Consider the following 25,590-nt stretch of genomic DNA (forward strand, 5'->3'; position numbering starts at 1 on the left):
AATAGAAATATTTAATATGACTGAAACATATTATTAACATTTAATATGCATCAGTCTGACTAAACTATAAGTTATACTAATAGAAGTAACATAAAGGGTCAAATTATTTAAATGATAAAATAAAGAAATAATTGGTTTTATTGTTTTTATTTTAGAAAATAAATTAATAATATAAATAATATATAATATTTAGTGCTGTCAAGTGATTAATCGCATCCAAAATAAAAGTTTTTGTTTACATAATATACAGTGGTATGCCAAAGTTTGGGCACCCCTGTAAATTTTCATGATTTTCCTTTATAAATCATTGGTTGTCTGGATAAGAAATTTCAGTTAAATATATCATATAGGAGACAAACACAGTGATATTTGAGAAGTGAAATAAAGTTTATATGATTTATGGAAAGTGTGCAAGAATTATTTAAACAAAATTAGGCATGTGCATAAATTTAGGCACCCTTGTCATTTTATTGATTTCAATACCTTTAGCACTGATTATTAGAACTCAAAATTGGTTTGGTAACCTCAGTGACCCTTGACCTCCATACACAGGTGAATCCAATCATGAGAAAGTATTTAAAGGAGGCCAATTGTAAGTGTTTCTCCTCTTTGCATCTTCTCTAAAGAGTGGCAACATGGGAGCCTCAAAACAACTCTCAGATGACCTGAAAACAATGATTGTTGAACATCATGGTTTAGGGGAAGGATACAGAAAGCTGTCTCAGAGATTTAAGCTCTCAGTTTCAACTGTGAGGAACATTGTGAGGAATTGGAAGACCAGAGGCACAGTTCTAGTTAAGGCCCAAGTGGCAGACCAAGAAAAATCTCAGATAAGCAGAGGCGCAGGATGGTGAGAACAGTCACAGTCAACCCACAGACCAGCTCCAAAGACCTACAACATCATCTTGCTGCAGATGGTGTCACTGTGCATCGTTCAACTATTCAGCGCACTTTACACAAGGAGATGCTGTATGGTCGAGTAATGCGGAAAAGCCTTTTCTCTGCACACGCCACAAACGGTGTCGCTTGAGGTATGCTAAAGCACATTTGGACAAGCCAGCTTCATTTTGGAATAAGGTGCTGTGGACTGATGAAACTAAAATAGAGTTATTTGGGCAAAACAAGGGCGTTATGCATGGCGGAAAAACAACACAGCATTCCAAGAAAAACACTTGCTACCTACAGTAAAATTTGGTGGCGGTTCCATCATGCTGTGGGGCTGTGTGGCCAGTGCAGGGACTGGGAATCTTGTTAAAGTTGAGGGTCGCATGGATTCCACTGAATATCAGCAGATTCTGGAGAACAATGTCCAGGAATCAGTGACAAAGTTGAAGTTGCGCCGGGCTGGATCTTTCAACAAGACAACGACCCTAAACACTGCTCAAAATCTACTAAGGCATTCATGCAGAGGAACAAGTACAACGTTCTGGAATGGCCATCTCAGTCCCCAGACCTGAATATTATTGAAAATTTGTGGTGTGATTTAAAGCGGGCTGTCCATGCTCGGAAACCATCAAACCTGACTGAACTGGAGATGTTTTGTAAAGAAGAATGGTCCAAAATACCTTCTACCAGAATCCAGACTCTAATTGGAAGCTATAGAAAGCGTTTGAGGCTGTTATTTCTGCAAAAGGAGGATGCACAAAATATTGAGTTAATTTTTCTTTGTGGTGCCTAAATTTATGCACATGTCTAATTTTGTTTAAATAATTCTTGCACACTTTCCAGAAATCATATAAACTTTATTTCACTTCTCAAATATCACTGTGTTTGTCTCCTATATGATATATTTAACTGAAATTTCTTATCCAGACAACCAATGATTTATAAAGGAAAATCATGAAAATTTACAGGGTGCCCAAACTTTGGCATACCACTGTATGTGTGTGTGTGTACTGTGTATATTTATTATGTATATATAAATACAAACACATGCATGTATATATTTAAGAAAAGTATGTTATGTTTATATATTAAATATATTTATATATAATATAAAATATAAGAATATGAATATATAAATGTATAAACATAAATATTTTCAAAATATATACTGTATTTGTGTGTGTTTACTGTATATATACATAAATACACACAGTACATATACATATATAATGTAAACAAAAACGTTTATTTTGGATGCGATTAATCGCGATTAATCGCTTGACTGCACGAATAATATTTAATATGACTGAATCTGTAAGTTTTAGTAATAAAAGTAACTTTACGGCTCTAACAGTCTTATTTATAAAAATTATTATATTTATATTTTATTAACAAAAATAAATAACAAAGTAAATGTAAAATAGATAAATAAAAATAAAATGGAATAATTAAAAAAATGTTATACAAACTCTGACTAAATTAGTTTATATTAATAGAAGTAACTTTAAAGGCCAAATCATTTTATTTATATATATATATATATATATATATATATATATATATATATATATATATATATATATATATATATATATATATATATAGATTGTCATATTAAATATTTATTATGATATATATATATATATATATATATATATATAGCTATTTTTATTTTAGAAAATAAATAAAATAATACAAAATATCATAATAAATATTTAATATGACAATCTGACTACAAGACTAATGAAAGTACATTTAAAGGTCAAATAATTTATTTATAAATAAAAATTATTACATTGCATTTTTATTTTAGAAATACTGACTACATTATAGGTCAGACCAATGAAAGTCTCTTAAGAGTTAATAAATTAATAAAATAAAATATATTTTATTTTGAAATACATTAAATTAATATGACTGAATCATATTAATCTGACTACATTAATTTACACTAATTGTTCACCACTTCAAGGGTCAAATTAGGTACAAATGAGCTTATCAATAAGATAACTGCACTTTGGAGAAACTGGAACTTTTTGTATACTGAAGTCTAAATGCCTTTTCAGAGAAAGAACAGGAGGAAATTACTTTATTGTCATTGAGAGAAGTCCAAACCCAGTCTTCTCAAGCTCTCCTCTCTCACTGAAACTAAAGCACACTATTGTTCTGACCAACTGCAGATACACCGCAGACATATGGAAGCTCCTCACTACCACCAGACGCACTTTAAAGTTTTGATATACGACACATACAGTAAGAGCAAACACACCTTCATGTGCATAAACAGGGCTTTGTGTGTAATATGCTGTTATCAGGCCCGTCATTAATCCTCTGCCTAATGCACTGTGCACAGGAGCGGGTCTCTGAACATGAGATCCGGGTCCACCTGCTGGCTCTCTGCCCGTGCTGCGCTGGGCATGTAAAACACACAGCAGATGGGAGCCGAACAGAGGTCAGTCCAGCAGTGGGAAACTCAAGCAGCTGACGGCATGCTTCAGGTACAAGAACTCCATAAACATACATATTTCAAAGATGAACACTTTTTCACAAATGTAGGTTGAAAAACAGGGCTTGAAACCTACAATATGGACAAAAGTCCTAGAACACAGTATCAGGAAGTGCTCAACCTTCAGATTTTGTATTTATTTATTTATTATGTATATATAAATACAAACACATGCATGTATATATTTAAGAAAAGTATGTTATGTTTATATATTAAATATATTTATATATAATATAAAATATAAGAATATGAATATATAAATGTATAAACATAAATATTTTCAAAATATATACTGTATTTGTGTGTGTTTACTGTATATATACATAAATACACACAGTACATATACATATATAATGTAAACAAAACTTTATTTTGGATGCGATTAATCGCGATTAATCGCTTGACTGCACGAATAATATTTAATATGACTGAATCTGTAAGTTTTAGTAATAAAAGTAACTTTACGGCTCTAACAGTCTTATTTATAAAAATTATTATATTTATATTTTATTAACAAAAATAAATAACAAAGTAAATGTAAAATAGATAAATAAAAATAAAATGGAATAATTAAAAAAATGTTATACAAACTCTGACTAAATTAGTTTATATTAATAGAAGTAACTTTAAAGGCCAAATCATTTTATTTATAATATATATATATATATATATATATATATATATATATATATATATATATATATATATATATATATATATATATATAGATTGTCATATTAAATATTTATTATGATATATATATATATATATATATATATATATATATATAGCTATTTTTATTTTAGAAAATAAATAAAATAATACAAAATATCATAATAAATATTTAATATGACAATCTGACTACAAGACTAATGAAAGTACATTTAAAGGTCAAATAATTTATTTATAAATAAAAATTATTACATTGCATTTTTATTTTAGAAATACTGACTACATTATAGGTCAGACCAATGAAAGTCTCTTAAGAGTTAATAAATTAATAAAATAAAATATATTTTATTTTGAAATACATTAAATTAATATGACTGAATCATATTAATCTGACTACATTAATTTACACTAATTGTTCACCACTTCAAGGGTCAAATTAGGTACAAATGAGCTTATCAATAAGATAACTGCACTTTGGAGAAACTGGAACTTTTTGTATACTGAAGTCTAAATGCCTTTTCAGAGAAAGAACAGGAGGAAATTACTTTATTGTCATTGAGAGAAGTCCAAACCCAGTCTTCTCAAGCTCTCCTCTCTCACTGAAACTAAAGCACACTATTGTTCTGACCAACTGCAGATACACCGCAGACATATGGAAGCTCCTCACTACCACCAGACGCACTTTAAAGTTTTGATATACGACACATACAGTAAGAGCAAACACAACTTCATGTGCATAAACAGAGCAGGCTTTGTGTGTAATATGCTGTTATCAGGCCCGTCATTAATCCTCTGCCTAATGCACTGTGCACAGGAGCGGGTCTCTGAACATGAGATCCGGGTCCACCTGCTGGCTCTCTGCCCGTGCTGCGCTGGGCATGTAAAACACACAGCAGATGGGAGCCGAACAGAGGTCAGTCCAGCAGTGGGAAACTCAAGCAGCTGACGGCATGCTTCAGGTACAAGAACTCCATAAACATACATATTTCAAAGATGAACACTTTTTCACAAATGTAGGTTGAAAAACAGGGCTTGAAACCTACAATATGGACAAAAGTCCTAGAACACAGTATCAGGAAGTGCTCAACCTTCAGATTTTGTATTTATTTATTTATTTTTTTGTCAGCCTCATATATTATATGCCCAACTAAATATGTGCTACATTTTTATTTTATTTTATTTTATCCAAATTTGGGTCTTGAAAACATAATTTGTTAAACACATATTTATTTAAATAAATAAATTCCATAACCAACAATATTGCATGCAAATGTGGTATACATACTTATTTATTTATTTTAATTTTATTTTTGCCATTAAAATAAGATTAGTGATAGTAATTCATAAACAGGTGATATTATTTGAATTGCTAAAAAAGTAAAATAATGTTAGTAAATGTTAATGTAAATAATAATAATTAAAAAATTATTACTATTATTTATACTACTACTCATCTTAATAATAATAATTATTATTATTATTATTATTATTGTCATTATTATCATCATCATCATAATTACAATATATTAAATAATAGAATATTTATTATTATTATTATGAATTATAATAATAATAATAATACAAGAAATTCTGTTTAATTAATATTATTTATACTACTACTATTACTACTCAAAATAACATTCATTATTATTGTTGTTGTTGTTAGTAATAGTAAAAATTCTATTTAATTAATATTATTTATACTACTGATACTACTCAAAATAATATGTATAATTATTATTGTTGTTGTTAGTAATAATAGTAGTAAATTATTATTAAAATAATCATCATCATAATAATATAATATTAAGTAGTAGAAAATTATTAAAAATATTATTACTACTACTACTTCTAATAATAATAATTATTATTGTTGTTGTTGTTAGTAGTAGAAGTAAATTATTTATAATAATAATTATCATTATCATAATAATAATATTAAGTAGAAAATTAATTATTATAAGAAATAGTAGTAGTAGTAAATTATTTATTATTATTAGTTATTTTAGTTAACACCACCAACAATAAAGTATTATAGTATTATAGTATATAGTATTATTATATAATTTATAGTAGTAACAACAACATTAACAATTATTATTATTATTATTTTCTATAATACTGTACGATTTTCATTGTTGTATGCAGCAGAGAAGGACAAGACACAAGACCATTAAACTCTCTTTTTTATGCCTCATTTTTATTTTATTAGATAATTACTTAACACAACATGGAATTTGTGCCTCTATTGCTTTATTGGATGCCAGTTTACAAGCTGAGCTGTTCATGGAAAGTGCCTTAATAGATTTATTGGGGTAAAAACCAGTAGAACAGCAACCAGAAGAAAAAGCTTAAGGCGGAAAAGGAAAGGAAATGATTGTGTTAGAGTAATTAGAGCACAAATGTTCTGGCTGCATTGTTCCTTTCAAAAGACAACACTGACCCTCAGGCACACACACACACACACACACTGAAACACAACACATGCAAATCAGCTGCAAAGAAATGGAGCTCAAACAAAGCTCTAAGTGACATATCAACCAGCCAAACCAGCAAATCCACTGCACCAAGAACATTTAATAACCGTATTTATCCTGCATATATTTCTGCTAAATGTGCTTTATGTTTTTAGCGTGGTTAGTGTGAAGAAGACGTTCATACAAACCCAGTTATCTTCATACTACAGTAAGAACACAATAAACCAGACCGCCGCTGTCACAACCCATTAAACCAGCAATTTTTCACAAAGCAAATGAGCAGCAATACAAAGCATCTGCTTGGTCTCCTGCCACCTTGTGGAGATTATAGGAATTAGACTTGAATATAATAAATTCAGTGATAGGAAAGCATAAAAATAACCTTAAAAAAACCTTAAAGACTCCACAATAAAGAAACAGTTCACTTATTTATTGATGATTTACATGCACTCAATCACACTGAACAATCAAATGAATTCAGATTAGAATCTACTTGTTTAGGACCGTATACAAACAAATAAATATTTGAAAGAATCTGATTTAGTATGTCTATGTGAAACACGGCATCGTGACACTATTCAGTTGGGTTCTGGATGACGATCAACAGGTATTCTTTATCTGGGGGAAAACGGGGGAAAGGTGAGAGCTGTATAAGCGTTTAACAGGCTGATAAGCGAGACAGGACCCACCTGTCGACACCATGATCTCGTGTTTCTTGGCCTGATGCGCAGGAACGTCAGGTCGTTCTGGGGGTCGATGTCTCTGACTGTACTCCGGGCTTTCGTAGTCAGCTGATGCAGCAGTCCGGCGTACTGCACCGTCGTCGAGTTGTCTAGAGTGGTTTTGATGGGAATGCCTAAAAATACAGCAGAAAAAAACAGATACACTGTAAAAAGTGATAAGTTGACTTAAAAAATTGAGGAAATCTGTTGCCTTAAAATTATTAAGTAAATAATCATTTAAAATAATAAGTTAAGTGAATTCACTTAACTTTTTTTTTTTTTATTATTATTTACTTAATAATTTTAAGGCAACGGGTTTCCTCAATTTTTTTAAGTTAAGTCAACTTATCACTTTTTACAGTGTATATGTGCATAAGCCAGACACTTATATGAAAACAATTTTTTATAATTATTTAAATATTTTTTATAGTAACTGTATTCTATTCTATTCTACTCTATTCTAATCCCCTTCATCCATACTAGTTCATTCCTATGTAGAGCTATGTTAAATATTATATTATTATTTTATAATATGTGACCCTGGACCACAAAACCAGTCTTAAGTCGCTGGGGTATATTTGTAGCAATATCCAAAAATACATTGTATGGGTCAAAATTATCGATTTTTTTATGCCAAAAATCGTAAAGATCATGTTCCATAAAGATATTTTGTAAATTTCCTACTGTAAATATATCAAAACTTAATTTTTGATTTGTCATATGCATTGCTAAGGACTTAATTTGGACAACTTTAAAGGCAATTTTCTCAATATTTATATTTTTTTGCACCCTCAGATTCCAGATTTCAAATAGTTATATCTTAGCCAAATATTGTCCGATCCTAACAAACCATACATCAATGGAAAGGTTATTTATTCAGATATGACTGACCCTTAATGACTGGTTTTGTGGTCCAGGGTCACACATTATTTTATATTATATTATATTATTGTAACATGTATAGTCTTGACTATTATATTATATTATCCATACTTGTTTATTACTATGTGGAGCAATGCAAAATACTATATATATTATATTATATTACTGTAACATAGTCTGACTATTATATTATATTATATTATATTATATTATCCACACCAGTTTATTCCTAGAGTCGCAGAAAATATTATATTATTAGCTTATCCAATGTAACGTTTTGGGAAATATCATATTACATTATAATTAATATTACTACAGTATAAACATTGTAAATAACGTTAACGTTAGTTCAGTTTACCTTCTGCGTTAACGACGATTGTGCCAATAACACCATTAATGCCCTGAATTCTCTTTAAAGTGTCTTCTACTTCAGCCTGGACAAAATAGCATGAACAGAACAGAAGAGATTAATATATATATATATATTAATATATAAATTACGTGATTTTAAAATATAGATGTAATTTGAGCGCAAAACGCGGATAAAAAGTTTACCATGTCGCCCAGCTCAGGTGCTGCTGCTTCCGTTGGTTCCTCGTTGCTATGGAAACGGAAGTAAATAAAAACACTGAACTGTTTTGTCGTCGAAAACTCTCTATTTTATCTTTATGTTAATTACTGACTCACTCGAAGAACAGCAAATAAACAGGCCACTAAAACTTGTGTTTATATTAGTGTCACTTTTCTCAGCGCTGACGACGATAGACAAATCACAGCCGTTTGTGGTTAAATAATACTAAACAAATATTAATTGACAAAACAAAAGAAAAATAAATTAACTTCACATTTCGTCAATCTTATCTGTTATCAATTTATTATTTTATTTTGAACGAATAAGACACAAAGGCAATGAATATAACAGTTTAAATATCACACTGTTAAAACCTGCTTTTGTGTTTATACTCATGTTTACGTTTATAACTTACAGTAGATGAATCAGAATCAGGTATTTTAGTGAAAAAAATGTTTTAAATTTTAATTTAACGTTAACTTTGCTCTTTTGTTGATTTTGATTGCTTCAATTTGTAAGTCGCTTGGATAAAAGCGTCTGCTAAATGATTAAATGTAAAATATATTCCGGTAATATAACAATAATTTCCCTAGTCTTTATTTTCCACCAAATGTTTACAGTATTTGACAGCAAGATGTCGCTATCGTGCGGTATTTAGAAAACAATATCACTTAAAAATATTCGCTTTTTTTTTTTGATGTTGTTGTTGCTGGCCATGGTGTGGAAGAAACAATACAAGTCGAGAAACCTTGGTGGGAAACAACCGATAAAACACCTGATAACATGTTCTCAGATGTGTTAATGACATTTAAGTGACCCCACGAGGTGTCGTTTGTCTTATCTCAGGTCTAACAGTCATTACACCACCATCTGTTTAACAGGCTTCAGCACCACTGCAGCAATAGAATCAAGTAGAATACAATAACACCGAAAACTTGCATGTTGTGTTGATCATCAGCTTAAAGGATTGAACAGAAACTGTTAGCATTCAATTGTATTCTGAACTGAAAGATACTAAAGAGACATGTTTTTGATCCAGGTTGATTGTTTTCTGTAGACTGGTGCAGTCTGTCATGGGTTTTTCTCTTCTTGCAGAATTTGGTATGAGAGAAGACCTGCGGAAGATGGAGATCGTGGGCATGTCGAGCCGAGATCTGTATGTGAAACGTAAGTGAATCTACTGTAACCACAGAAGTCACCTTTTGTGTCAGTCCATATGAATTAGAATCCTCTGCAGTGAATGGGTGCCGTCAGAATAAGAGTCCAAACAGCTGATAAAAACATGTCCACAATAATCCACAACCATCGCTTCTGCTCATAATCCTTAATAACACTTCCTCCAGTGAAAAAGTCCATCCTCTGTTGTCCTCTCATAATAAAATCCATCCACATATTTGCTTAGGACGGTTTTCACTCATAAACCGATTCAGACGAGACAACTTTTTAACTGCAGAACCGTTTAAAGTCTTGATGCATTTGTTTCTTACAAACATGCCGGTTTTCACTTCACCAAGATGTTAATTGATGGACTGGAATGGTTGTGGATTATTGTGATGTTTTTATCAGCAGTTTGGACTCTCATTCTGACGGCACCCATTCACTGCAGAGGACCCATAATCAAGTACCGCTAAATCATTTTAGGGTTAACCATTCTTTTAATTTTTTCATGTAATATTTCCATTTTATATTATTTCAGCTTTATTGTAATTGCCAAAGTAAACATTAACAATTGTTCAGACAAACAGGTAATTCATTATAATCAATTTAGTGATTTGTAAAAAATATTCTGACCAATCCTGCTCTACTGTGAGCTTGTACCTGGTCGAGGGTGGCTCTCAGGTTTTTATCTGTCGCTTTGTACAAATAGGGTTTAATGCAATCTTAATTCAAGTGATGAAGGATTTTGAAAGTCTGACAGAAAACAGTGTTGTGTGTTACTATACCCTGTTAACCCTGCCTGGTATAAATGTTTTAAAATGATCAACAGTTGAAAACATTCATTAGAAATTTAGAAAGGTAATCAAAAATAACATTATACTTTAATAAAGCATTGAAATAATTACAGTACTTATAGAGTAACTTATAATCTTTAACCCATTATGTTTCCAAAGTAACTAACCTCCCCAAAACTTACCACTGCGCCAGTTTGAAGAATATTGTTAATAAAAAAGCAAAGAAGACTTGCAAATCTCAAATATAATTAATGAATCAATGGTTTGTACACTCTGTTATGTTTTTATGTAATTTTTTGTACACTGATGTATATTTTGTTATGGTCAATAAAAAAGGACACAGCCTTTGAATTGGGACGCAGCAACAGTGTGGACAGTGGGATGTGGACTGACAGTCTAATAAGGACTTACACAAAGAAAACCATAAGCATAGGCTATTACTGTACATGAAGTGACCAAATACAGGGATTCAACTCAAACTTAAATGAAGAAATATTTTAGATTCTGTATTTCACAGTTATTATGCCCATAAGGTTTTACTTTTGGAGTTCAAACCAGCCAAATAATTTGTAAATCTTGTACTAAATTATGAAAATAAGCATCTGGGTGTCTATTTATGTATAAAGAAACACTTGGTGCCATTATATGTCTCAAACTGACTGACGTTCCTCTCTTCTCAGCATTACTGTGGTCCACTGGGTCCAGACTCCAGTTCATCTACTAGACAACGTTCCTCCTTCTTCAGCAGTCTGTAGAATTCTGCTTTTACAGCAGCTCCTCCAGAGTCAAGAACATCCAACAAGAGTCTCATTTTCTCCTGTCGTGGTTCTGCATCATGAACTTTACTGTACATTTCACATGGAATCATGTCTTTGGTCCTCAAACCATCAGCAATAGTCATCACTGATGAAACTCTCTGAATGAGTTCATCCCTGTGTTTTTTCACAAATCCACTTTCTGATTAAAAAAAAATAATAATTAAAAAAAAAAAAAAAAAATTAAGTTATATTCCAGAAGGGATTTTGTTTGATACACTGTAAAAAGTGAGAGTTGACTAAACTTTTGAGAAAAATTGAGGAAACCCATTGCCTTAAAATTATTAAGTACATAATAATTAAAAGAAAAAGTTAAGTGAACTTGACTATTCAATTAACTTATTTTTTTAATTATCATACACTTAAAAATGTTAAGGCAACGGGTTTCCTCAATTTTTTTAAGTTAAGTCAACTTATCACTTTTTACAGTGTAGAAAGAATAAACAAATAATTGAAATACTGTATATCTTTGAATTCATACCTGTGAGTCTTTTGTGAGCAGGAGGGTCTGCATCTTTACCTGATGTTATTTATAAGTAGACATTTGATCAATGAAAAATCTACAACTTTAATTTATATATACAATAACAGTAAAACTTAAGTATTATACATGAAACTTTTAAAGTAGAAAGACCCCAACAGTCTTAAAAATATATATTTTTTTACAGTGTAGATTGTTAAAGATTCAATCTTTGTAACGAGTGTTACAATGCATTAAAAAGTTACAATGCTAGCAACATCTGTAATTCATTCATTACCTGTGAGAAGGATTCGTCGTGGAACCCATACTTCCTTTCCTTCAGTTTTATCTAAAAGACTCAGTCTCACCTCCTCGGTGTCAACATTTACAAACACTTCAAATGTGGGATGATAGTTTGGACCAAAAATACTTTCAAACCTCTCGGTCTGAAAAAGCAAAATGAAGGTGAGAGACTACGTAACTAAAATCTCAGATGTTAATCTATTACACAAATTACTCATGGTGCAAAATATGCTATAAACAACTAGAAATCAAGAATATATCTCAGGGAAAGCATCTACTCTTCAGTCACATTAATTACAAATCTAACTGTGAATATATTGTCGGCATTTTTTTGCAACATATATGATGTTACCTCAGGCTGCACTGTAGATTCCTCTGGTTCACAACACAGACTATATTCTGATCCCAGGGTGAGAGAGCACTTTGAACTGGTTTTAATGTGTGTATTCTCTGTGTGCTGGTCCTTGACCTTAAGGGAGAAAAAAGTCTGTCAAATTTTAGATATGAAAGCCAGAGGCAACAGAGGTAAAATGGTAAAAAAACAAAATAAAAACATCCTCAAATAGGTACAAGGCTAAATAGTAGTGGGATTTCCCTTTTACAGTGTCTAATAAAAAAAGCAATAACCCATATGTTAACAATGCAGTCGTTTATGTATCTTCTATATGTTCCAAAGCAGTTTTGTAATGTTTGTCTCTCAATAGAGAAACTGTGGCCATTTGATATGGATCAGAGTGTGTTAATACAAGAAACATTTTCACAGAAAAAAAATACTGACACCTCTGACAGTGGAACATTCGACGGGAGCAAATGGACATCCAGTATGTTTTCTCTCTGTCTCGCAGTTATTGGTCGTAGAAAGAGAAGCACTTGGGCAGCGACGGGGGAAGGAGTAAAGATCATCCTTCTTAAGAGCCCAAATAGGGAGAGATCTCTGATGTCAATCATCACATGAGTTTCATTCACTTGGAGAGGCTTCATCACTTCTACATTACCGCCAGTGAAATGTGCTACAGCCAAACTGTCTTTATTTTCCTCTGCAAAACACACAGAATCATAGCTTATTCTTTAATATTATACTGATGTTCAACGAGTTTTCCTATTGACAGCCCCCAAAAACTTTGAGAATTATTATTATATGCATCCATCATATTGTAGATGTAGAAATAAACCTACCAGAGAAAATTTCACAGTGAGGAAGGTGCAGTCCTGAGATCGAACCGTTAAAACAGTCAATGTTGTACAAGGGTCCTGCAGGCTTCATCCATTCAAAACCAACTAAGAGACGAGGATCCCATGAGACAACTCTATACAGCACCTCTCCTTCACCCTCCATCACAAACACAAGACTGGTCAGACTGCAACGAAACTGACCAGCATGTGGACACACAAACCTGAAAGACAGGATATTTTCATGTTATCAAATCAATAATGGCCTGCATATTTATTTATTATATGATAATACTGTAGATAATGCAAAAAGAAAAGAAAAAAAACCCCAGTGTGTTTGAATTAGAATTTGGGAAAAATTCATGCAAACAAATCCAAACAACATCAATTTCCCAGGCAAAAAGTTTAGAGTACTGAATCAAAAGATTTTTTTAAAAAAAGGTACAAAGGCAAAACAATCACATGGAACAAACAGACATGAATGTATGCAAAGGTTAACAAATGCTGGATAAAATAAATATTTATTGGAAAGATAATAATACAGCCATTGTATGTGAGGATGTGATAGCACTAATGCTGTTATGATAATAGACATATTTTAATTCATTTGAACATTTAAGCTTGGAAATTTAACACCTTACTTTCTTACAAAAAACATAAGTGTTTCATACCTGTATGTAGTCTTGTGTTTGTCCTCATCATCTTGCTGAACAAATTCAGGTGTGAACACTTCTGCATCACCTGAGCACTGAAGTAAAGAAAAGAATGATCCTCTTATTCTGAACGTGATGACAGAAAAAATACATTAGAGTTGCAACTCACTGATTGTCCTGACGTTGATTCAGCTCCTAATCGAGAGTAAGACACAAATCATTATACATCTGAGTTTGTTATTAAGCTATTGTATATTGCATTAAGCTATTTGTTACTGGCTAACAACCAAGCCAATATCAAAAAAATTAATTAAAATATCAAATAAAACTGAACAGCAAACGTCTTAGGTTACGTATGTAATCCCAGTTCCTCGAGGGAACGAGACGCTGTGTCCGAAGACGCTAGGGGAACACCCTCAGCGTAACCGGCTCTGAATACAAATGAAATCTGTCCAATGGATGGGCGAGACGTCACAGGCGAGGTGACGTAATGACCAGCTGGTATAAAAGCACGTGCAGTGCAAACCGGCATCAGCGTCTGGAACGAAGCAAGCGCTGACAGGGATGCCAGAAGTGTGGCATCGGGACGCAGCGTCTCGTTCCCTCGAGGAACTGGGGTTACCTCTTCAGGAACTCGAGCTGCGTCCGAAGACGCTAGGGGAACAAGATATCCACGCTGCCAGACTTCCCAATCCCTGCCCAGTGTGTATCCCTGTGGAGCACAACTAGGGCGAGAGGACGGAAGAGCCTGGAGTGGCCCGCATGTCCAGGCCATAAAACCTGACAAAGGTCAGGGGCGTAGACCATCCCGCAGCGTTACAGATGTCCTGAATTGGGACACCTGCAAGGAAGGCCTTGGAGGCCGCCACACTCCTAGTGGAATGAGCCCTGACTCTCATCGGCGAGGGGAGATCAGAGGACTCGTAGGCAATGTTAATAGCATTCACTATCCACCAACTGAGGGTCTGCTTGGAAGCAGGGAGACCTCTTTTAGGGGGACCATAGCAAACAAGCAACTGGTCCGCCCTTCTCCACAGGGCAGCTCTGTGGACGTGTCCACCAAAAGAGGCGTGGTAGTGGAGTGGGTTAACCCTGCAGAGAGTCGAGCCTGCAGGAACTCCAGCACTGTACCAACCGGGCAGTTAACTGGGTCGAGCTGGCGATCTCTGCACCATGAATTGAAGAGTTGATGTGCCAGGCGAGAAGATGCCTGCTCCACAGACCACGGGCAGGGTGGCCATTCATGACCGCTCTCCAACCGGTGATGGACACGTCCGTCGCTAGCGTTACGCGGCGACATGGAGATCCCAGCACCGGGCCCTGTGACAAGAACCAAGGTGGTCTCCACATGACTAAGGCACATAGGCACTGCCGCGTGACCTTGATCATGCGAAGCGGGTTTCCCCTCGGGGAAAACCCCTTGGTCTTGAGCCACCATTGTAGGGGTCTCATGTACAGCAGGCCAAGAGGTATCACGTTGGACGCAGCTGCCATCAGACCTAGCAGTCTCTGAAACTGCTTCACAGTGAGTGACTGGCCTTCCTTCACTCCCCTGACTTCCGTGAGGATCGACTCGATCTGAGCAGGGGACATACGTGCCTGCATCATGGTTGAATCCCACACCACACCAAGATAAGTGGTTCTCTGTAATGGAGAAAGCACACTCTTCTTGGCGTTCAGTCTTAACCCCAACACTTTCATATGAGCGAGAACAACATCTCGATGTCGAGACGCCCTTCGCTCTGAACGAGCGGGAATCAACCAATCGTCGATATAATTGAGTATGCGGATGCCTCGTAGCCGCAGCGGAGCTAACGCGGCGTCCACACACTTAGTAAAAGTGCGGGGTGAGAGTGCTAGGCCGAAGGGAAGAACCCGATACTGGTAAGCTTTGCCCCCGAAAGCAAACCTCAGGAACCTCCTGTGAGTAGGAAGGATGGAGACATGGAGACATGCGTCCTTTAGATCGATCGTGACAAACCAGTCCTCGGACCTGATTTGTGACACCGACACGAGTGTGAGCATTTTGAACTTCAGTCTGCTGACTGAGCGGTTCAATTGACGCAGATCTAAGATGGGACGCAATCCTCCATCCTTCTTGGGAACTATGAAGTACCGGCTGTAGAACCCGGACTCTCTTTCTTGAGGAGGGACCACCTCGATGGCCTCCTTCCTTAAGAGAGTATTTACTTCTCTTTCCATTACCAGAGCCTGCTCGGGATCCAGAGTGGAATTCACCCCGTTGAATCGAGGCGGAGGAGAACTGAACTGAACTGGATTCTGTAGCCTCTTTCTACAGTACGCAGGACCCACTGAGACACATTTGGCAGTAGTTTCCACGCTGCGAAATAGTCTACTAAGGGAACCAGTCTCTCGAGACTGGCCTCTGGTGTAATCTGAGCAGCTAGTTCGGCGCCCTGGAACAGCACCCCGGCAGGGAACGACCGAACTAGCTGGTACCGGGGCGAGGCGAGCACCGAGTACTGCGTACTGAGTACTCATAAGCCCTAGGCCACTGGCCTCAGGGCTTCTTGGCCAAAGACCTCTTCGCCTGAAGAACGGTCCGCAGATCCGGTTTAGGCTGCGAGGTCTTTGACCGAGAGCCCTTTTACCGCCCTGGCCCCTATGTTTTCTTGGGGGAGCACGGGCGGTGACGCTCTCTTTCTGAGAGCCTCCATGTACGAGGAGCCAGCACGTGGCAGGGGCTGCTCGCCCAGAAGCCCCTTGAGCTAGAGAGCGGCGAGGGAGAAACCGCTGGAACGCCGCCGCCTGCCTACTGGCCTCTCGGTGCCTGTAGACGACCGTGTCAACAGCGTCACCAAAAAGGCCAGACGGCGCCAGCGGGGCGTCCAGGAGGAAGACCCTGTCACGGTCTTAATTATCCGACAGGGTCAACCAGAGATGCCTCTCCGCTGCCACCAAAGATGGCACGGGCGGTCTCCTTGGTGGCACGAAGAGACAAATCAGCAGTTTTTCGGAGTTCGGTAATATCCTCCGCATTAAATCCCTCGCCCTCATCTAACTCTTTAAACAGGTCAGCCTGGTATGCCTGCAACACCGCCATAGTGTGCAGACATGAACCAGCCTGACCTGCTGCCACGTACCCCTTGCCCACCAGCGTCGACGAAGTGCGCAACGGCTTTGGTGGGCAGTGTCGGAGCCTTCAGAGACGATGCCGCGCTAGAGGACAGATAGCTCGCAAGCGTCTGTTCAACACGCGGCATCGCTCTGTAACCGCACTCACTCGTCCCCATCACATTACGGTCGGGGAAAAAAGGCAGGCTCCGTTGTGGAGATGGAGTCTTAAACTGCAGAAAGCGCTCATCCAACTTGCCTTTCTGCAGTTCGACATGACACTCGGGCGGCCAGACAAGATTTAATTTGGCCACGGCCCGAGTGACCACCTCCACAAACTCCTCATACTGGGGCGAAAGAGAGGGCGCAATGTCTCCGACGTTTCCCGTGTCAACCTCCTCGGAGGAAGACAAGAGAAGCGCCGATGCCGCTGCCCGAGGGGGAAGTATCCGTCTGGCGGGCTTCCAATCTCGGGGAGCGGTCATGGGATCTGACGGGTGAGGGCGGAGATAGAGACTCGCTCGTCTCCGATCCCTGCGCCAGATCCCACTGCGAACCCCCCGAGTGCTGCCGCCGCTCCGTCTCGGCGGAAGTGGGGCCAGCACCGCGGGGAACGCTGACGAAAGAACCCTCCTTGGAAAAGAGGGCCTTTCGGGAGCGAAGTACACGCAGAGGGAGGCTCTCGCAGTGCGGACACTCAGCCCCCTCGAGAGCCGCCTCTGCATGTCTCGCTCCCAAGCAAACCACTCACAAGCTGTGTGTATCACCTGCGCACAAATAACGTTCGCAGGGAGGAACACATAGCTTGTACTGTGATTTTCTCTCATCGCCCTTATGTCTAGCCTTGAACTGGCTTTTAGACATACTGATAACAAGACATACAACACCAAATAAAACTGACAACACACAGAGCGCTAGCTGAATGACAGAAAGCTGACCTTGAGATGAGAATGCTGGTTTGCACCGCACGTGCTTTTATACCAGCTGGTCATTACGTCACCTCGCTCGTGACGTCTCGCCCATCCATTGGACAGATTTCATTTGTATTCAGAGCCGGTTACGCTGAGGGCGTTCCCCTAGCATCTTCGGACGCAGCTCGAGTTCCTGAAGAGGAACTCAGCTTTACACATTTTTGACTTTGTATAGGTATAGTTGTCAATAGAAATGGTAGTAAAACAGTGTTCTCTCACAACAAACCAACAAAATTACACTCTCTACAAAATGACTGACGGGCATAAAGTGCCTCAAAGTCTTCTGATTGGCTAAACAAAGCATCTGACTGTGGCCACAGCTTTCTTTTCAGTTTACAGAGTCTAGGGCTGTCACAGATTCAAGATTTGACTGATATCTGTTTTTTGCAAGCCATTCCACAGAAAATAGATTTTATTTGCTTACTTTTGCTCTCAATATTTGTCTTCAACTCCTCCTCTGTGAAACTTTTCCTGTCTCGCTCAATCAACACTGACTTCATCAAGCTAGAGGAGAAAACATTGACCATTTATTACTGTGAAAATTTATTTACCAAGACATCAATTTTATTAATATATTTTATTATATATTTTAGTGAGTGGGTGAGTGAAGTGATGTGTGGCCAAGTATGGTGATCCATACTCGGAATTTGTGCTCTGCATTTAATGCATTTTATGCTTACTTACACAGTCAGGGTCCAACCTGTTTGTGTCAGTGATTCCCCCAGATACTGTTTTATATCAAATGGAATAAATGAAGCTGTGGAATTTATCCTGGCATGGAAAAACACATTTAGCTACATATGTTTCTGAAAACAAGTTAACAATAATTTTAATATTCACAAGAATATACAAATCCATATAATACATGCTTAAAAGATCAGATCTTTTTCTTACCCGAGTACGTTCAGACTGGGAAAGCCCTGGAGAAGCGAGAAGATTGTGGGAATCCATCTGATGGTAAATTTGTCTATCTGCAAATGAACTTTCTTTAAACCAGACACAGAGTGCAGGACATCCAGAAGGAAAGACCCATCTGCTGATAAAACTTGAGGGCTATAAAAAAGGCATATGTTATTTGCACTCCTGTGTAAATATTATAGCATATAGTGTTCACATAATAATATTTAGTATTATAATGACATACTGTATAATATGGCAAGAAGATTTGAATGACTTTTATTGCAGGTTTGAAAAACCCTATCTCACAACCATTCTGACCTTCTCTCTGTGCTGACCAGCTGGCCCACATCTTTTCACAGATCTTCAACAGATCACTGAGGCTGTGCGAGGTCCCTTCCTGCTTCAAACGCTCCACCATCATGCCCATCCCAAATAAACCCAAAATTACTGGACTAAACGACTACAGACCTGTGGCTTTAACATCTGTGGTCATGAGGTCATTTAAAAGACTGGTGCTGGCTTATCTAAAGGACATCACTGGATGCTTACTGGAGCCTCTTCATATTGCTTACAGAGCAAACAGTTCTGAGGATGATGCAGTCAACATGGGACTGCACTTCATCCTGCAGCATCTGGATAAATCAGGGACTTATATGAGGATCCTGTTTTTGGACTGCAGCTCGGCCTTCAACACTATCATCCCAAACCTCCTCCTATCCAAATTTACTCAGCTCTCAGTGCCCACCTCCATCTGTCAGTGAATCACCAGCTTCCTGACAAACAGGCAGCACCTAGTAAAGCTAGGAAAATTCTCATCCAGCACACCCGCATAATCAGCACTGGAGCTCCTCAGGGATGTGTCCTCTCCCCACTGCTGTTCTCCGACTGCACCTCTAAAAACCCCTCTGCCAAGCTCCTGAAGTTTGCAGATGACACCACACTTATCGGCCTTGTCCAGGATGGACACGAGGCTGCTTACATAAAGGAGGTTAAAGAGCTGGCTGTCTGGTGCAATCACTACAACCTGGAGCTGAACACGGTCAAAACAGTGGAGATGATAGTGGATTTCTGGAGAAACCCCCTGCACTCCCCCCACTCACCATCATGGACAGCACTGTAACAAAAGTGAAGTCATTCAGATTCCTGGGCACCACCATCTTTCAGGACCTAAAGTGGGAGTTCCACATAGACTCAATTTTCAAAAAGTCCCAGTAGGCCTTCGCCAGCTGAGGAAATTCAACCTGCCACAGGAGCTGCTGATACAGTTCTACTCTGCAGTCATTGAATCTGTCCTCTGCACTTCTATAACGGTCTGGTTTATGGGGTTAGATCTCTGCCACAATTTTGAGTGCGAAAGATCATATTTTGAGCACGCAAAATATGATATTTCGTGCTCAGAATTGTGGCAGAGATCTAACCCCATACTGGTTCAGCTCAGCTACCAAATCAGACCTTAGAAGAATGCAGCAGATTGTCCAGACTGCTGAGCGATTCACTGGTACAACCCTCCCAAATCTCCAAGAACTGTACTCATCCAGAGTGAGAAAGGGTGTACTCACACTAGGCTCGGTTGCCTTGAACAGAGCCCCGAGCACGATTGTCTCCCCTCCCCACTCTTCCACTGGCCTGCACTCACATGGCCGAAGCATGCTTACATCATTATGAATGAATGAATGAATGAATGAGGCATTTATATAATGCTTTATTGTGTATTGCTGTACACCCAAAGCACTTTAAAATCATATGAGGCGGTCTCTCCTCAACCACCACCACGTGCAGAATCCACCTGTTAACTTTGTGGTTTATTATTTTAAGTCGTGAGGGATGCGGTGACACACGGCCCTCTCACAATATATTGCTTAGATTTATCGCTTTTGCCACTCACACCGTGTCTACACCAGACGCGAGTGGTGCGGTGCAGCGTGAAGGGACAAAATACTAAAACCCATTATAATCATTGATGTTTTCAACATTGGATGCAGTGTTCTGACAATTAATGCTACCCACTCAGATTATGCTACCTCCCATTAAACAGATAGGTAGCACAAATCTGCAAAAAATGCAGATTGTGCTACCAGTATCTTATTCATTCATTTATATCATTCATACTGGCAAGCAGCCACCTAGCAACACCCTAGCAACCACTCTGGGTACTCTAGCAACCGCATAGCAACACCTTAGCAACCAACCCAGGTACCCTAGCAACCACATAGCAACACCCTAGCAATCACTCCAGGTAGCCTAGCCACCACCTAGCAACACCCTAGCAACCACCCCATGTGCCTTAGCAACCGCATGGCAACACCTTAGCAACCACCCCAGGTTCCCTATCAACTGCATAGTAACACCCTAACAACCACCCCAAATACCTTAGCAACCGCATAGCAACACCCTGGCAACCACCCCGAGTACCTTAGTAACCGCATAGCAACACCCTAGCAACCACCCCAAGTACCCAAGCAACTGTATAGCAACACCCTAGCAACCAACCCAGGTACCCTAGCAACCACATAGCAACACCATAGAATGTAATCTAATTTAATATTTCTTATCTATCTATCTATCTAGGTATCTATCTGTCTGTCTGTCTGTCTATTTTTCTGACTAATGGTACTGTCTTCAAAACTTTAAAATTTAAAACTACTTTAAACTTCAAACTAGTTAAAACTGAAAACCTTCAAACTTAAAGCTTTTAATCGCTTAATCAGAGACATTCCTGTCTATGTCATAATAAGGTAGATGTGTACACACACTGCCAACACACGTTTATGTTCAAACAACGTGTAAAAGTGAATTTAGCATCTGATGACCCCTTTAAAACAATGCAAATATATTTATGGTAGCACAATCTGATATGTAACATGTTTCGTCGGTACAGCGGCATGACGCAACAAATCCACGAGATTAAATTGATGCCTCTTTCTATTTATGACATATACTGACACCAAGTTCAAATGATTTGCGACAGTTGTTTTCGGCGTCCAGTGTAGACATCCTCAAGCTGTTGTGGCACAGTGTAGACACGGTGTCAGAAATTTTCACGTAATCATGCTGCACTTTTCCAGTTCCACGCTTAGGTGCTGTTAGCGCTCACACTACATGCGAACCGCACCCGAGCCCAACTGAACCATGCCCTGGCCCACCTCTTCCAAGCGAGCCAGGGATGGCTAAACGGAGTGATCACATTAGTCAAACGAACTGGGCTTTGGGGTCGGGCACGGTTCAGATCTCCTAGTGTGAGTACACCCTAAAAGAGCTGGCAAAATCATTCTGGACCCCTCACACCCAGGTCACTTCCTCTTTGAACTGTTGCCATCTTTGAACAGTGCTATAGCACTGAGCACCAGAATTCCTTGTATGTGTAAACATACCTGGCAATAAAGCTCTTTCTGATTCTGATTCTATTAATAGAGAGGAAGCTAAAAAGATGCAGGTAATTCACACTTGTACAATTCACACTCTCTTTTTTACAGACCTGGATAATCTCTGGAGCTTCTGCAGGAAGATTCTCCAGTTGACAGTGGACATCTCTGGGCGTGAGCAGGTGAGCGTTAATTCTGAGATTAACAATGATGGTCTCGTTTTTGAGCGGGAAACTAAAAGCCGGAAACAGAGCCTAAAATAGTAACATTTAGAGATTTTACTTTTATGTTAGTAACAAAAATTAAGCAGTCATTTTTTATTATCAGAGTTTCTTACATGACATCTTCGTCTTTAATTGATGTAATAATCAAGCTTTTGATCCTGTTTTTGAGAGATGCTTTTGAAGATTTTTGATCCTGTATTCTGTCAATTACAATAAATTCATCATTTTACTGTACAAGTAATGGACTCTTTGCATGGTAACTTCTGCACTTTGTCTCTATCAAGTCAGTAAAATCTGGTGCAGCGAAAAAAGTCTTTTTTCTTATGATATTATATGAAAACAAGACTTTCTAGAAATGGCTGTAAATTATATCTATTTTTGTATGAGACAGAAAGCTGTCATTTCATTCAGCTACAGATGAGAAGAGAAGCTAACAAGACTTTTCCTTATATGTATAATGATTATATTACATATGACAAATGAGAGTTAACGTTACTGTGGCTGCATGTCAAATGTGCGGTGAATTGTCTGAAACTGAAGTTGGATTCACTGGCACAGTAATCCTACATTTAACCATATAATAGTATGAGCAAATTATAATAGTTTTTGTCCCCAAAATAACCATCATTATGTGTAATTTCTTATTTTCTGATAAATAATAGGTAACGAGAGATCAATATGGGAGTTTAAGACCTGATGATCCAATTAAGTGACAATGGCACTGAAATATTAAAGAATTTGACCAATCATTTCAAAGAGAAGACTCATAATTTGCTTGATCTAAAAATACAATTTTTAACGGAAATGTGTTGGCTGTGTGCCATGCATAGAGTCCATAGCAGTAATAGATATTATTAAGTTCAGAATTAAATATCCATTACATCAGTTCTTTCACAATCTTTCCTTCACCAAGAGCTGAGATCAAATCCCCAGTATCATCCGTAATGTGGTCCACCTTCAACCTTTAAAAGAGAACAGAACATATTAACATTCAGATATCCGATATAATAATAGTATAGTACAGTAGGTATAAATTGAAGAGCAGTGCTAAAGTCTCAAACATGAACGTTGCTCACCACAACTCTTCACAACTGCACAGTGTAGACTGAAGAATCTTCAGATTGTCAGATGTTACATTGAGTCTCAGTTTGCCAATGTTAACACAGTTCTGAAAACAAAACCGCAACATCCAGCAGTCTGCATTTTTCAGCTGAATGTTTGACAGATCTATAGAATCCAAATGCTCCAAAACTTTCCCAACAAAGCTCTTCTCATGGAGCTCATAGAGACAATGGAGAATGAACAGCATGTGTTCATTTTGATATCTCTGTGAACACTGATTGATCCATTCCTTCAGCTGGGTTTCTATGTTGACAGAGACAGCCATGTTGTGCTTTTCAAAGAATGAGGAGATCCATTCTTCCTTACAGAGACCACAGAGAAACAGAATCACAGGCTGCAGCAGCTTTGAATTGCTTATTGTTACATTTGTCTCTCTATCAGACCAACAGGACAAAGCCCATCCTCTCTCTACAGTGTGAAGCAGCTCGCTCACTTTCCTCTTCGACTCTTCTTCATCCAGAAGGACATAGTATAGAGCAGTGAAGAACTCCTGAAAGCTGCGATGCATGAAACTGAACATCGTCTCCCGGCTGATTCTTCTCTTAAAGAGGAATTCGCACAGGAATGGATTGTCTGCAGGGTCTGACATTGTTTTATGAACAGTTTTCTCATCAAACAGCACTTGTTGTTCCAGCATCCCTCTCTCTGCCAGCTGACCCAGGCTCCTCAGCAGGCTCGGGACAGACTGACTCAAACCCTGGCAGTGATGCTCCAGTCGAGTGGACACAAAGTCAACGTAGATAGAGCTGGTGGTTTCCAGTCCACTCATCACATCTTCACCATCACTGAACCTCTCTCGCATGACCGTGCAGATGATCCAGCAGATTACAGGGATGGAGCAAGCTGTGATGAGAGTTTAATTTGCTCTCACACATTCATAGGCTCTCCTGAAGAGTTCCTCATTCTGGAAGAACTTCTGGAAGTACTCCTCCACCCCCTTCTCAGAGAAACCTACAACCCTAGAGAGTTGTTGTCCTTTAAGGAACATGCCCTGTGGGACCTCAGTTCTAGTAGTGATGAGCAAGACAGATCTGGGCAGGATTTGTTTACGAAGCAAGGAACAAACAATGACCTCAGGTGGGGCTTTCTGGAATTTGGATGATATGCAAAATTTATCACACATGAATCTAAGCTCATCAAGATCATCAAGTCCATCAATGATGAAGAGAACTCTCTGTGCTGAGTCTTTTAACATCTTTGAGATCTGATCTGATGTTAAACTACAATTACAGCTCAGGACCTCTATCAAGGTCATCTCCTCAGAAATACACTTCACCTCTTCATACCTCAGACTGAAAGCCAGATCAAAGTCTTTAAGGTAATGTTTTTCAGATGCCCAGTCCAACATAATCTTTTGCGCTATGATAGATTTTCCACTACCAGAATTTCCTTGGAGAATGACAGTAGGATGATACAGATGTCTGTTTGACTTATTAAACAACTCCTCCACACTGATATTCCGAAAACCGCCTTTTTTATTTTTCTGAATAATCACAGGTTCAGTGTAGAGGGCAGCCAGGGATACTCTTTCACCAGAAGGGAAACTCCTCTCATTCTGATGCCTATCCTTCCAGTCGACTGACTTCTTATACTCACATACCATCTTCTGCCATGCTAAAGGAAGACATAAAACATTCTTTAGCCTCACAATACAAAATGTTAAATTCAATTAAGAATAATCACATAATACAGTCACCCTGAGATGAAAAGTCTTGTTTAACAGACAGCAGAACAGACAATCCTTTTAAACCAAGCTGAAGATACAGAATCTAATTGCACTGAATTACTAAATAACCTGATTGATCTAAACTCTTACAGTGTTTTGAAGGTATTCAGTTGGTGATTTATTTCTAGACCAATCAAAGTAG

The 25,590-nt window shown here is 37.9% G+C and overlaps 1 protein-coding gene and 1 pseudogene across 1 annotated transcript; both read right to left on the minus strand.

Annotated features, from left to right (window-relative positions):
* Nucleotides 1–6,955: 6,955 nt before the first annotated feature.
* Nucleotides 6,956–8,839, minus strand: dynlrb2 (dynein light chain roadblock-type 2). Its single transcript, XM_058767586.1, is given in 5 exon segments — nucleotides 6,956–7,158; nucleotides 7,230–7,259; nucleotides 7,262–7,396; nucleotides 8,503–8,578; nucleotides 8,700–8,839. Coding segments are annotated over 5 exon segments (288 nt in total). The 5' UTR covers nucleotides 8,703–8,839; the 3' UTR covers nucleotides 6,956–7,114.
* Nucleotides 8,840–10,377: 1,538 nt separating this feature from the next.
* LOC131534132 (NACHT, LRR and PYD domains-containing protein 1 homolog) lies at nucleotides 10,378–25,325 on the minus strand (annotated as a pseudogene).
* Between the last annotated feature and the right edge of the window lie 265 nt (nucleotides 25,326–25,590).

The sequence above is a fragment of the Onychostoma macrolepis genome, chromosome 25, assembly GCF_012432095.1.
Source record: "Onychostoma macrolepis isolate SWU-2019 chromosome 25, ASM1243209v1, whole genome shotgun sequence".
Lineage (NCBI taxonomy): Eukaryota > Metazoa > Chordata > Actinopteri > Cypriniformes > Cyprinidae > Onychostoma > Onychostoma macrolepis.